Source organism: Hyperolius riggenbachi, chromosome 1 (genome assembly GCF_040937935.1).
Source record: "Hyperolius riggenbachi isolate aHypRig1 chromosome 1, aHypRig1.pri, whole genome shotgun sequence".
NCBI lineage: Eukaryota > Metazoa > Chordata > Amphibia > Anura > Hyperoliidae > Hyperolius > Hyperolius riggenbachi.
This window is the reverse complement of record NC_090646.1, coordinates 447,389,476-447,405,353: the sequence shown is the minus strand read 5'-3', so window position 1 is coordinate 447,405,353 and position 15,878 is coordinate 447,389,476. Positions and strand designations below refer to the sequence as shown.

Below are 15,878 nucleotides of genomic sequence, written 5' to 3'. Positions count from 1 at the left end.
CACAGGCTGAGGCCACTCCAAAACAGCAGAAACTTTTCCAGGGTCCATAGAGAGACCGGAGGTCGAGATTATGTACCCCAGAAAGGCAACAGAGGTCACTTCGAAAATGCATTTCTCCAGTTTAGCATACAGCATATTCTGTCTCAACTTCCGTAGCACAAACCTAACAGGTTTCCTGTGTTCTGAGAGATTGGATGAAAAGATCAATATATTGTCTAAATACACCAAGACGAATCTGCCCAATACCTCTCTGAACACCTCGTTAATCAGCTCTTGGAAGACGGCCGGAGCGTTGCACAACCCGAAGGGCATCACTAGGTACTCGTAATGCCCGTCGGGCGTGTTAAAGTCCGTCTTCCATTCATCACCGTCCCTGATACGCACAAGGTTGTATGCACCCCTCAAATCCAGTTTTGAGAAAATCTTAGCATTGGTGACCTGGGTAAACAAATCGTCAATTAAGGGCAAAGAGGAACGATTTTTTACTGTAATCTTATTCAAACCCCGATAATCGATGCATGGCCGGAGGCCTCCATCCTTTTTTTTTTCACAAAAAAGAATCCTGCCCCTGCTGGTGAGCGAGAGGGGCGAAAAAAACCCTTTGGCTAAATTTTCTCGGATATACTCCTGCATGGCCAATTTCTCTGGCCCAGACAGATTATAGAGATGACCTCTAGGGGGCATACAACCAGACCGGAGATCGATGGGACAATCAAAGGGACGGTGAGGAGGGAGTTTATCAGCTGACCTGGGACAAAATACGTCCACAAATTCTGAATACTGGCTCGGCAAACCTTCCACTTGAATCTTGGTGTTACCCAAGGTTACCTTTGCTAAACAATGCTGATGACAATGGGGAGACCAACTTGTTAGCTGACCTGAGGCCCAATTGATCTGAGGAGAGTGAAGCTGTAACCATGGCATGCCAAGAATGACTGTGGAAGTTGCCATTCGCAGAACCAGAAACTGTAGACTCTCATTGTGTAACACCCCTACCGTAACCCTTAACTCTGGGGTCTGAGACAGAGGGTGGTTGATCTGCAGAGGAGAGTCGTCTACTGCCGTGACCCGAATCTGTTGTTTCAAAGGGGAAATAGAAATCCCTAATTTCTTAGCAAATTCGTAATCCATAAAATTGGCTGCTGAGACAGAATCTAGGAAGGCCTCAGTGGCCACTGTTTGATCTCCCCAGGAAATAGTACAAGGGAGAAGCAAACGTTTATCGTCTAGAGGTAAAGACTGTGCGCCTAGGGTATTACCTCCGACTACACCAAGGCGGCAGCGTTTCCCGACTTTTTGGGACAATTCTGCACTCGGTGACCCTCCTCTGCACAGTACAAACAGAGCTGTTCTGCTTTTCTACTCCACCTGGGACAATCTTGACCGACCAATCTGCATCACTTCTGGTGGAGGTGAAACGGGTGGAGAGGAGGCGTAGGAAACATATCTCACATTGTTTCTACCCCGAGTTTGTCTCCGGTAACGTAAACGCCGATCAACTCTGATTGACCCAGCATCAGATCAGACACTGCATCTGACAACCCTGACAGAAAACAATCCAGAAGTGCAAATGAATCCCATCTAGCTGAAACTGCCCATTTCCTGAACTCAGCTGCGTAAACCTCAACCGGATCAATGCCCTGCCGCAAAGTCTTAGGCTTCCGCTCAGCGGTAGAGGCGATGTCCGGATCATCATAAATTACAGCCATGGCTTTAAAAAATTCCTCAACTGATGTTAGGGCCTCATTCCCTGTCTGAAGCCCATATGCCCAGGTCTGGGAATCCCCTGACAGCAGAGTCTTGATAAACATAATTCTCTGTGCCACGGTTCCCGATGAATTAGGTCTTAACCCAAAGTACGATAACACTCGATTTCTAAAATTCTGAAAGTCAGATCTGTGACCAGAAAACTTTTCGGGCACAGGCATACGCAAGTCTGTACCTGGAGGAGATCGCACTACATTCACAGCCGCCTGTAGGACTTGCGCAGACCCAGACAAGGCATTGATCTGGGTCTGATGACTGCCCAGCACATGGATGAAATTTTCCACCGAGGTGGTGAGTGCATTCAGACGGCTGGTAAGTGCGTCCATTTGGTTTTGGTCTGCCGTTCTGTAACGATCGGTGTCAGCACACAGAGAAAATCTGATTATTGGCGATCTGCAGTATCACCAAGAATACAGATTATACCTGATTATTGATGATCTGCAGAATCACCGATAATCCAAGTATAACTAACCTCTGGACACCTTTATAGTGTGAGTGTTTGGTGCAACAGTAATGACTTTGAGTAAGACCACCTGAGGGGCAAGTGGTCTCTGGCAGTACGGGCGATACTGCCTTTCGGAAAGCACAACAACCTTCCAGCAGCCTGAGACCTCCCAGTGGGTGGAGTCCCAGGGTGAAGGTAGGAGGGACCAGCAAGTGAGTGACACCAGAAGGTGGATGTAACTAGCAGGTCTGGAGACTAGCTCTTAAAGAGAGAGATAGCTCTCGAGGTCGGGCAAGCCAGGTCAGCAACACACAGACAGATAAAGTACAAAGACAGAAGACTGATTCGGTATCCAAGGCAGGCAGGGTTTGGCAACAGGTAATCAGATATACGAAGGTACCGAATCAGAAAGCAGAGGGATAGTCAGGAATGCAAAAGGTCATAACAGATATAAACAATGCCTAGTCTTGGGTGTGAGGTCCGTGGTCTCTACGCCCGGGAACTAGTCTGGAATATAATATGATGGTACAGAGTATCCCTAGACTTGGGTGTGAGGTCCGTGGTCTCGACACCCTGGAACTAGTCTGGAGTATAACAGAATGATAACACAGCGTTCCTAATCTTGGGTGTGAGGTCCATGGTCTCGACAACCTGGAACTAGTCTGAAGTATAACACAATAAATACACAGAAGTAATCTGGCTCAGTATGAATTCCCAGGTCCTCCTGGTTCTAACTCACTGTGGGATCTGACTAAGGTCTGAGTGCTTCCACGTAAGTGTTCGCAACGGCAGACAACCTGAGACTGGCCAGCAGTGGCTATATATAGAGCAGCGCTCTCGGGCGCCGCCTATCAGCGATCAACCAATAGTCACTTGCCTTTGAGGTCAGCTGACCAACCCGGTCAGCTGACCCCTCTTCGTTTGTCATAAAGGTTCTGTCTCTCCGCGCGCGCGGGCGTATTCCTCAATCTGTGTGAACAGACCCAGCCACACCAGCCGCTTGCTGCTGTGGACAAACCGCCGCGCTGGACGCGGAATCAGCCGCCTTGCCGCCAGTGCATGTGGTGGCTTTTCCACGATTTCTCACATTACTGTTCCTCTTTAAACGCCTGTCATTCCAAGTTTAGTTTGAAGTCCGTTTACAACAGGGTGTTGTGCCTTCATATCTAGTTCAAGTTCACGTGAGAGAGCAAAATTATCTAAAAAGCTTGTATACATTAGCCCTTACCTTCAAGGAAGACTGAAATAGTAATCTTCCCACCTCACAATGCAATGCCCCTGCCAGACATCACTTTTTCTGTTGATGGCACTTCCATAACACCTGTCCCCCAGGCTCGCTGTCTAGGTGTAATTTTGGACTCAAATCTCTATTCAAACCTCACATTAACAAACTATCCTCCTCTTGTTGCCTCCACCTAAAAAAACATCTCCAGCATCTGCCCTTTCTAACACAGGACACTACCAAACTTCTGGTGCATGCCCTGATTATTTCCCGACTAGACTATTGCAACTAACTGCTCTGCGGTCAACCCTGCCAACCGTTTAGCCCCGCTACAGTCTATCATGAACTCTGCTGCACGGCTCATCCACCTCTCCTCCCACTTCTCCAGCCAATGCCCCTCTGTCAGTCCCTTCACTAGCTGCCAGTTACACAAAGGATACAATTTAAAATCCTTAAGGCCCATACACACGTCGGATTTTTGCAAACGACCCGTCGTTTGAACGTTACGTCGTTCGCACGTCAAATCCGGCGTGTGTACAGACTATCGTTCGGGTGATAAGACTGGTGGATCGCTGAAAACCAGTCTTATCACCCGAACGATCGCAAAAATCCGACGTGTGTATGGGCCTTTACTCTCGCCTACAACTTATTTCCAGATACCATCCTACACGCAATCTCCGCTCTGCTAACGATAGCTTTCTGTCTTCTTCCCTGATCACCTCCCACTCCCGCTTACAAGACTTCTCTCCTCTGGAACACTCTCCCTCAACACTTCCGCCACTTATCCACACTTACTATATTTAGGCGCAATCTGAAAACTCACCTTTTCAGGCAAGCATACTCTCCTACCTAGGACACCTTGCCCACTAACCACCATTTCTACCACTCCACACACAGCTTCCCTTTACCTACTGTCCTATACCTTAAACATTTAGACTGTAAGGCCTTTTGGCCAGGGCTTTCTTCCCCTTTTGACTCACAATGCTGTGTAATGGGTGCACATACCTCCCACCCCTTGTAAAATATGTAGTTAATTTGTTCACTGCTTTAGCTGTTACACCCTCTTGTCTTGTATCAACTGTTGTATTGTATACTTTGTATTGTTATACCCTGTACGCTATTGTACAGTGCCACAGAAGATGCTGGCGCTATATAAATCAATAATAATAGTATCCAAATTTATTGCTACTAATAAATATGTATTTCTAGAGACTGCCATAAAAACAAATAAACCGGATAACTTACAAGATGAAGCATAAAGAATACAGATTCCTTAAAAAGAAAAACAGCAAAGCACCTGTTCCTGAGCTAGCAGTGCTTTCTTCTTCATCACTTTCATAGCAAAGATATCTCCAGTCAGTTTCTCTCGGACAACATGCACATCTGCAAAGTGACCTCGTCCAATGACATTCTTTACTTCAAAGTCCTTCACGCCAGGCTGCAGCTCACGCAAATCTGTGATAATGTCGGAATCTAGAACAAATCATAAGTGTTACAGACTACCCAGCAAGCTCATGGTAAACCAGAACTCATTGGCGCGTGTAAGGGGCTACAAAGGACCAAAAAGCCCTCTTACTAAACTGTTAAGCAAAACAAAAGTTTGCCTTATTAAAACAGAAGGAATTTCCAATAATTCAGGTTGGAGTAAGCATATGAGGTCTCCCACAATGCATCACTTGCTGAACATGCAAATTATTTCTTGTATCCTTGTCAAATCACAAACAAATGCAGGCAGCTTGGACACATCTGCTGCAGTACAGAGAATATTTCAGCCTACTTCATTGTAATGAAATATAAAGCAGAACAAGGTGTTTGAGGAGTTTCCTATCGAGAGTATGCATGCACCCTTTCCTACAATGGTGCAGGTAAAAATACATTTCTAGTAATTGAACAGCTTTGACAATGCTGCTGGATACCTCCAGCTGCGATCAGGTATATTGGGACAAACATAAGAATTGGCAGCTCCTATGCATGGGGTTGCATTAGCAATTTTTTTAAGCTCTTGGCAAAAAGATGAGTTCAAAGGAATGGAGAAGACCACTTATCCACTACACTATCAAAACAGTTGTTATGGTAAAGTAAGACAAGAAGGGTAGTACTGCAATCAGAGCACTAGCCCTGCTGTTAAGGTAGCCATACATATAGCGATGATGGACAGATTCGACCAAGAGACAAAACTCTCCAATCAAATCTGATTAGAGAGAGATCTGTCAGCTACCCATACACCGCAGGCTGATTCCCAACCAATTTCATGCTGAAATAGATCAGGAATCACCTTGTGACGCCTCATTGCTCACCCAACGCTTTCCCCCCTATTGTTTAATGTGTCCCTCCAATACCTAGTGCACTCTATAAATTACATGTCCGAAGCCTCCACTCCTTTGAGGCTCCTTCCGCCATCCATGCATGCACACCACGTGATTGCCTAGTGCCTAGGACGCATGTGTGATGTCACACACACGTTACTACGCAACCATGTGGGGCGCCTGCATGTACGGCAGAGGGAGCGGCGGCCACGGACAGGTAATGTATAGAGTGCACTGAGCACCAGGGGGACACATTAAAAATTGGGGGAAAGCATTGAGGGTTTTGTTGTGTGTCCTGATATTGCTTGTCGTTACCGCTGCACACCCGATCGAGCAAGTCGGCCCTACATCTTGCAGCATGTTCCACTAATTAATGCGACCAATTTAGGCCCGAAATTGGTCGCATTGTCGGTCGGTCATGACTTGCATTTTCATCCCATTATAATAATTGAATCGGATGATCGATCAGCCACCAAGTCACCTGATGTATGGCCGCTTTTAGATTTGGTAATGGTAGCCAGTGTTCTCCCCAGGCTCTTTTAGCCGGGTGCTCCACCCGGCTAGATTTGGTGACCACCCGGCTGTCATCAGCTCACCTTCTCACCTCCTCCTATGCTGTAAGCAGAGTTGCCCTGCATTTTCATCTCGACCCACCCGGCTACTTTTTCATGCCACCCGGCTACTATTCCATGCCACCCGGCTGGAAAAAAATTCTGGGGAGAACACTGGTAGCAATTTGCATATTACTCTCCAGGGCATAGCTCTAAAGCACAAAACTAAGATCATGTTGTCATTTTTCATTGAATAGCATATTTTCAGCTATGCTGACCAGATTCACTCCCCAGTTAATTTGGAAGGGGAAAAAAAAACACCACTACAACTACAGATGACGACTCTGGACAGAGCTCGATGCAAATCCATAAGAAAGTGAAAGATATTTTTGGCATTCATAGTACGGTAATTGTTGTTTCCTTAAAACAAATGACTAGATAAACACAAATCTAGGTAACCTGACAAAAGTTCTGTTAAGATCATTTAGGTTATCCGATTGCTACTTTCTGCCTTATATAATGTCAGATAAGTAAAAGCAGACAAACATGGAACTTACATTTCTTGACAAAGTTGGATATATGTTTAATCTTCATTAATGCTGGGTTGTTGCATTCTTCAAAAAGAACATATAAAGCATCTAGAAGGCCTTCCCTGCTTAGTGCTGACAGCTGTTGCTGCTGCAGCTGACATGGTGACTTTCCCTAAAGAGATAAATCCCATAAAAAGATAAGTCTACAAAGCAAGCAATAGTGTTTGAAAAGTACAATATTTAGACAGCATATGTAGGGTTTGGCAGCTGAAAGACTTCAGAAAACTTAAATGATTGGACCAACCAGACTAATAAGCATTGAGTGCATAGCTCCTGTCATCAATAGGTTTTGAACAGGCATTCATAATAATCAAACTCAAGCTTGCAATACCAGTAAAGTTCTACATCGTAGTAGGGGGAAACAGTTTACATTTTTTAATTGCAGAGTCAGGTAGCACATTAGGTAGCCTTATTAGGGACTTTGTCTATTACTGTGGAAATGTTTGCACACAAAATTAGATGAAATAACAGGAGAAACATTAATCAGACTATTATAAAAACACTGGCAAGTTTGCTTTAAGGCTTGTTAAGCCACCCAGTAACAAGTAATTTATTGCAATGGTTTCCAGCACCTACGAACTGTGAGTATATACAGCAGGTGTGCCCGTTGTGTAGGTCATGCTCTACCGGTAGATCTCAAAGGCCTTTCGGGTAGATCCCACATCGCTGCCTTCGTGACGTACGCATCATACTCTTTGACTTGGATAAGCTTAGTGCGATATGCTGTCCTGAAGTTTTGCATAACAGTGTAGACGATTATGAGCAAGTTGAGGAGCCATACATTTAGAAGCATTATGTGCTACTACTAATTACAATTTTGCCAGACACTGAGCATGATATTCTAAAGGTGGCCACACACCATACAATTTTTTAAATATCTGTTCAATTTAAGAATTGCAATCAATTTTTCTGACTGATTGTAACATTTCAAAAATATGACCAATGTACCACACACCTATATTCCATTTTTCCCCAATTATGATAAAAATGATTGGATACTCTGACAAAATTGCTAGGGTGTGTATATTAATAAATTGGCAATCTAACACACACCATACAGTGTTTAGAAAGATTGAAGAAAAATATCTGGCATTCCGGATCGATCAAAATCGAAGAAAACGGGAAATCCGATCAGATTTTTCAGTCGAATGAAAAAAAAGCTTTAGATTTTTTCGGGAGATTCGATCGTTTTTATAGAATTACCGTAAAATCGGATAATTTTATTGTATAGTGTGTGGCCACCTTAAGAATGATATTGTGACACTATTTGGTCAAGCACTGTTGGCTTACCGAAGAAGACTCTGTGATATGCGTCTAATGGACTGGCAGCTTGTGGTAATCACTGATGGACTGCCGCTATGTAAATGCTGCAGTTCTGGCTTTCATCTGTACTTAGATTCTAGCGAGCAGATTATTTTTTCAAAGTAGCTTACAAGCTTAAAAAATGTTGGCATCTCTGATCTACATGTTACTTTAAGCCAACAGCGTGCATGCAGTTACGGATGGTCATGTCTAGGAGATCTCATGTAGAAGCATGTGAAATGTAAGTCTCATCATGTGCTGAAGCAGGATGTGATCACAGCAAATCAGAGCTTTGCAAATCTATCAGCTGATCAAACAAATCACATGCTCCACCATTAGTTCTACAAGACATGACCATCACTTCACGCAGTCATAAACTGTACAGCTACCTTGTGGCTGAAAAATTGCAATACAGAACACTTGGTAGTAGTACACTTCTCTTGGCAACTTCCCAAGACAACAGCTGGAGAAAACCTCAGAACTTACATAACAGTTGTATACTTTTTTTCCCCTACAGGTACACTTTAAAGAGTATATGGCTGTTGTGTGAGTTCTGAGGTTTTCTCCAACTGCTGCCAAGGGAACAGGCTTTTAAACATTTCCTACTGGTTCCTGGATTGTATGGAATGGTTATTGAATTTCATATCAAATTGTCCACCTCTTCTTTAGCAAAGTGTACTACTACCATGGCAGTTTTCAGCCACAAGTTAACTGCACAGTTTACAACTAGCCAGATTTGTTAGGGTTAAACTTGGTGTTTGAGCATGCATACGTTTTCTTGTGGTAAGCACTGTACAGTTTATGACTGTGTGTGAGCTGCAAACTTCCAGAGGGTCTCGGCGTCTAGTGGTGGTTGGAAGGAGGATGTGGGAAGCCCTTGGATGAGCCAGAGTTTCCCTCTACCAGCAGACGCAGGAGCTACGGGGATGGACAGTAGGGAGCGGGGGGGGGGGGGGGGGATCCCGATGAAAACAAGCACTGCCAGGATACTTCTCAAAGCGGACTTCCAGAGTAATTAGGAAAATCCTGCAGCCTTGCTGTAAAAAAAAAAAGAAGTTATAGTTACGTGCGATGTCTTGTCCCGCGAAGCTGTCCCGGCATCACTCGACTTCCGCGCCTGGCCCCGCCTCCCCCCTCTCCCCGGAGAAAAACGCCAAGCTATTTTCTGCAGTAATTCAGACCGAAATTCCACTGAAAGCAATTGGTCTCAAACTTTCTCCACTGGTACAGGGGTAAATGGACTCTGCACACTCATAAGCAAGTTCAAGTGCTGACAACAACCATAACAAAAATATGTATGAAGAATTAGACTGTTACTACGCCCTATAAGCAATGTCTGCAGAGGCATTAGCTAACATTTTGCATCATTCATTAAAGCGGTTTAAAACGGACAAAATTTTCAACAAAAATGTGTTTTCCTACTTTTTATAACCCAAACAATTATCATATTTGCTTTTGTGCACAAGTATTAATATTCATTTAGATATTATAACTTCCCAAAGTTCAGTTAATTTACTTTGAAAGCTGCTGGTGCATTTTATTTATAACTGTTCTCATTCTTATTTCTGATCTGTTTTTCACTTCAGCACTCATCAGCTGAAGTCCTGTACAGCCAGAGAATGTTTACATAAATCTATCAAGTAAATAATTATAAGCAGTTCAGATGTGGGTTCTCCCTGCAGAAGAAAAAGTCAGCCCTGTGATGTAACCCTTTGAATGCTGTTTTACTAAAAAAAAAAAAAAACATTGTTAGTATATTATATGCTGTAAATAATCTTTTAGAGCAAAGAAGAAATTCTGGGTTATATTCCGCTTTAAAGATTAAAGTTCTCACATGTATGAAGTCATCATGACATTAATGTTCTATTCCATAACTAATGTATATTTACGAAGTTACCACTTTCTATAATATGAAAAAGGGTATTTCAGTGCCCAAGTGACTTTGGCCTCAATTCACTAAGCTTATCTCCTGTCTTTAATAACGTTTCTAGAGTTATCACCATGGTGATAAGGCATCTAGTGTTCAAGAAACATTTTACCTCAGGCAAACCTAAAGTTAACTCTTCAATCCTTAAAATAACTCCAGAATTCTAAAGTTAAAGGAAGGCTGTTAATTAACCGCATGTGAAAATAACTAGAGGAGGTAACTTATGTAATGGAGAGATAAGATAACTCTCTCACTCTGCGTGGCAAGTTTTCTCTTGCCTCATCTCCAGCATGATCTTAGTGAATTGAGACCATTATTTGCTTAACACTTGCAGTAATTTAGAAGGCTGGGATGGCCACCATTGTGTAATGTGTAATGGTTGCATTGTGTAATGGTTGCATTGTGTAATGGTTGCATTGTGTAATGGTTACATTGTGTAATGCTGGGGGATACACGGTACGTTTCTGTACCATGTATCGACCAGATGATCCGGCCAGCTGATAATATTCAGCTGGCCCGATCATGCCGCTCGACCCGCGCCCGCTCGATTCCCGCCGGCGGACAATGGCAGGGAATGGAGCGGCTGATGAGGACCGCTGGCGGGGACGAGCGCGAATCGATCCGCGCTCACGCGGCTGGATTCGATCCAGCGGCTAATCGGCCGCCGGATCGACCTGTCTATGCCAGGCATTAGATTATAACTGCACATTTTATACTAACAGCAGCTCAAAGACTGCACTAAAAATCCTGTCGTAAGGTGAATAGAGCTTAACGGGCTAAAGGAGTAATTTACCAACTATTGTATTATCACAAAAAGGAATAACTGCCTCATGCAGTACAGTACTGAATGCTGTCCATGGTGAAATTGAATTTGTGTGAATAGTATTCCCTTTGGGCACAAGACATCTGAGTTGCAGGGAGTTAAATGAACTATGATGAAACCATACAAACATTAATGGATCACCTTAGAACAGGCATGGAACTACAAGTCCCACAACGCATTGCAGGAGTCTTACAGCCACAATCATGACTCATAAAGGCAAATGCATTGTGGGATTGTAGTTCCTTAACAGCTGGAGGGCCAAGTTTGCCCATGCCTGCCTTAGAACCATTTAGTATATATGCACCACTACCAGCATTTCCTTGTGATTCAGACCACCAATTCAAACTCAAGCAGGCATCATAACTACACGGTCAGGAGGCTGAGATGGCAACTACCAGCACACAGACAAAGAATAGGGAATACTAAAACTTCAAAAAAGCTTGAGCCTCTATCAAAACAATGTAAAATCATCACACAAACTTGCACACACCCACATGCAAAACACTCAGGCCCGTTTCACACTGGTGTGATGTGTTGGCCAATTTGGCAGCAGGCCAACGCTACGCCAGTGAAAGTCTATGGGCATGCTTACCTCGTGCGGTGGGATGCGTTCCCCCAGAAGTGCCCAAATCAAAAGGAGAACAGCATGTTGTCAGGCGGTGAACTGTAAGTCTATGGCGACGCAGCTTTGTTTACATTTTGCATGCGTGGAAGCGTATTCTGCCAATATACTTCTGCACAATTCTTATTTTGGCAACAGGAAGGGAGTGCTAAAGAGCCTCACTTCCTGCTTGGCCTGCAGCCAGAATGGAGGATACCGCACACTGCCGTAATCTCCAAAGGTTTTTGTGGCAGTGCGGTGCAATCAGACGATCATACCGCAAGTTAGTCGTGTCAAGCCAGCCTCAGTAAGTTTACACTTGAGGCTAAAATCCATTCCACAGAACTACTATTTAGAGCAAAACTTGACAATTAACCGAGACGGCCTGACTGGCTGCCTAGGCTGAGAACAGTCTATTGTGTGTACAAGGCTTTGGTGGGGATAATTTTCAGGGGCTCTACTTATCCAAGCCAGTCTTTCTGATTCCTAAAGTCATTATCTGCACATTCAAGCATTTCTTGAGCTCATGGGAACAGACGACACTGCTTTGTAAATGGAAAAATCAGTGTTCACCCCAGAATTTTTTTCCAGACGGGTGGCATGAAAAAGTAGACGGGTGGGGCAACTCTGCTTACAGCATAGGAGGTGGATGAGAAGGTGAGCTGATGATAGCCAGGTGCTCATCAAAATTAGCTGGGTGGTGCACCTGGCTAAAACAGCCTGGGGAGAACACTGATTAAAACATTTTCAAATGTAGACAAGAAATCACCCGACTGAAATTGTGTTATTTTTCTCTGAATATACCACGAATTGGATAAACTAAAATGTTTAGGCCAAGTTCACACTGCAAATTGCCAAATGCAATCACAATCATTGATTACTGAATGTAGTTTTGTTTTTAATTTGTTAGCAAGCAAGCACACATTCGGGGTAAAAAAAAAAAAAAAAATACAACACAAGGTGTACTCACCTGGGACTTCCTTCAGCCCCTGGCAGCCTATCTGTTTCACGCTGCGGCTCCCCTCCAGACGGTGTCCTGGGGTCCACTCTGTTGCAGATGTCTTCTACAAATGCACGAACGCGACGCTTTGGGTCACGTTCCCATGGCTGGGAGTGTTCTGCGCAGAATGCTCCAGGCTACTTGAGCACGGCCACGCACTCGTGCAGGAGATGTCTGCCTGGCGAGGTCGGCATCTGCAACGGAGGGGACTCCAGGATACTGTCTGGGAGTGGAGCTATGTCGAGGGACAGATAGGCTGCCAGGGTCTGGAGGAAGCCCCAGGTAAGTAGATCTTACCTGGGGCTTCCTCCAGACCCTGGCAGCCTATCGATAAGCAAAATCGCTGAAACAAAATGCTGTAGACAGTACTTTTGTGATTTAGAAAAAAAAAACTGCCATAGGATTGCATTAAGAAGGGCCTCTGCAATCAACAGCGATCAGAAAAATCCTAAAAAGCGCTTGTAGTGTGAAACTACCCTGTGAAGACAAACCTACCGAGGATAAAAGTGGGTTTATCATAATACATTATATATATATATATATATATATATATTATCATAATACTTTTTAACTCTTCTGTGACAAACAAGGTATAAAGATTGCTTAAATATTTTAGATTTTAATTCCATTACAAAGAAGAAACAGGCAGTACAACACTGTTCTACTTAAATACCTCATTTTACACCGTGGGAAGAAGAAAAAAAAAAAAAAAAGCCACCAAGACTGATCTTGCTAAGCTACTAACACATATACAGTACAAATACACAGAAATCACACATGAAAGCTACATACTCTACAATATCTAATAACTGGTATAGTGATACTTGTGAAATGTAGGCACCCTCTGTGGCCACCTTGTTTGCCCTGCTGGCACTCAATGAACAAAACCACAGGGTTGCCCCGTAACTGAACAACAGCTCTACATCAGTACAGACTCCTTATTAATGAATACTTGTTTTTGTTGCCGATATTCACTGTATGAGGCAGGATTGTAAATGGCATCTTTTCTGTAAAATAATACAGGCCTATTTATATAGCATAGTATTTCAAAATTCTGTACAGCTTGATTTTAATTTAGCACAACTAAGCTGTTTACTCTAGCCTGCATTTACGCAGTGATCATGGAAATTACCACTTAACCAAGAATCTTTCTTTATATTTTCCCCTATATCTGCTGTGAAAAGTGGTGGGCGGACTTAATTCCAAGCCTGGTCAAGAAATCTACCAAGTAATTATGTTGTACCCACTACTATTATTATCTATCTTTTATTTAAACTAGCACGGATTTCTCCCCACCGTTGTATGATCAGAAGCATAATCTGAACATACTAAACCACAATAGATAAATAAGTGACAAATAGTAGGTTTGTATCTGTAAATATACTCTTAAATACTACTGTACTCATCCAAGATTTTTCCAACATCCTCACATGCTGTAATATTGGACCACTTTATACCTGTATATACCCAAGTATAAGATACTTGCTTCACTTCTTAAAAGTACAGGGGGTCGACTTATACATGAGTCACGGGCAACACTGAGTAATGTGCTACTAATAGTGACATTCCAATTTGCAATTTACCCAGTGGTAAGTGATACTTTGAGGAAAAAACTGCTAAGAAAACACAGGTCTGATAGTCCTTCCCACAACAATTAACAAGGAAAGGGGCAGGGGGGAAATACTGGGCTGCATAAAAGGGAGTGAATAATTGCAGCACTTGGGAGGCTTAAAGGACACCCAAAGCGAAAATAAACTAATGAAATAAACAATTGTATCTATCTTCCTTCTCCTAAAAATGACCTTAGATATTACACAGTTTTATTTCATATTTTAATCTACTATTTAAGTGTTAACTGTTTTATTGTTGTCGCTCAATGACACGTTCATTAAAGTATGCCAGAGCTAAAATCTATGAACTATTGACCGTTTTATCTCTTTCCTGCTCTCAGAAGCCATTTTCTGCTAGGAGAGTGTTTTATAGTTGGAATTTCTTATCATTGAGGGTCACACTGTAGTCACTTCCTGTCTGAGTCAGGACTGAGTCAGCCACTTACATACCTGATATTTAACTCTTTCAGGCAGAGTAAGAAAAAAAGGGAACGTAGCACAGTTATTTGTGTGCTAGGCACTGTACATACCCATGTCTATCTCATGTCACTTCGGTTATCCTTTAACGAGGTATTGACTGCAGTTAAGGGATAGAAGGGGTTAATGTATTCAAGACTGTATGCATTGCAATCTTCAACCCCTTCTGGTCCCTAAGTGCAGACTTTAACTTTGCTGGGTATACTTATACTTAAAGAGGAGCTGTTAGGTATAAGGTCTCAGAGAAAAAAACACATATCAGTAGCTAAAGATTGGCTGTACTTACATTACATATGCATTTCACTGTCCACGTTTGGATTTCACGGAATTTTTATATAGTATTTGCAGAGAATGATGCTGCTGACAGCTCATGGCAGGTTCCATGTTTGTCTGTCTCCTATGAAGCCAATTGTGTCGTCATGCCCTCCCTGCTCCCTGATGATTCCACTCACAAAAAAGATCCTAATGGACAACACTACTGTGCAGTGAATATTAATTAGCCATGTGGCTAGGAACAATAGCGGACTCATGCAGTATACTCAGCCCTGTGATTTTTTTCAGTGCTGTGAGCTGGGCTGCGTTACAAGCTGCTGTAACTTCAGTGTTCTCCCCAGGCTCTTTTAGCCGGGTGCTCCACCCGGCTAGATTTGGTGACCACCCGGCTGTCATCGGCTCACCTCTTCACCTCCTCCCATGCAGTAAGCAGAGTTGCCCTGCATTTTCATCTCGACCCACCCGGCTACTTTTTCATGCCACCCGGCTACTATTTCATGCCACCCGGCTGGAAAAAAATTCTGGGGAGAACACTGAACTTGTACCTGTAACTTCTCACTAGCAGCCGAGGGGAGGACCCAAGGTGGGGAGAAGTAGCCCCAGAATGCTTTGCAGTATGTTATGCGGCCTCTCGTCCTACTTACAGAGCTTGGGAATAATAGCCTTGCTTTTCAGCACACATCAAAAGAGAGATTTTTAACTTCAGTATTGCCTTTTTGGCTTCCTTCTAAACTGTTTAACACAGGAGAATAGAGGTTTAAATTAGCTTTTGCAGCCTGACCGTTACTCTTTAAGTCAATAAAAAATTCCAGCTTAAGAGGGTTGAATATTGGAGTCGACTTATAAACGATGTCAACTTGTATTCGAGTGTATACGGTAGTTCAGCAAACTGACTTGGTGCAGGACATCTGTAATAGGATTCCAACTGTCCACCAAGCCATACCCAGGGGCGTAACTAGAGGGAAGCAGCCCCTGTGCCCACAG

General features: G+C 43.3%; 1 protein-coding gene across 1 annotated transcript in view; it reads right to left on the bottom strand.

Annotated features, from left to right (window-relative positions):
* CIT (citron rho-interacting serine/threonine kinase) overlaps positions 1-15,878 on the bottom strand; it is a 150,184-nt gene that overhangs the window by 113,782 nt on the left and 20,524 nt on the right. Inside the window, exons 3-4 of the mRNA XM_068243643.1 lie at positions 6,849-6,993; positions 4,732-4,907 (exon numbers count right to left, since the gene is read on the bottom strand). Coding sequence (XP_068099744.1) covers positions 4,732-4,907; positions 6,849-6,993 — 321 coding nt within the window. The remainder of the gene's footprint in view (positions 1-4,731; positions 4,908-6,848; positions 6,994-15,878) is intronic.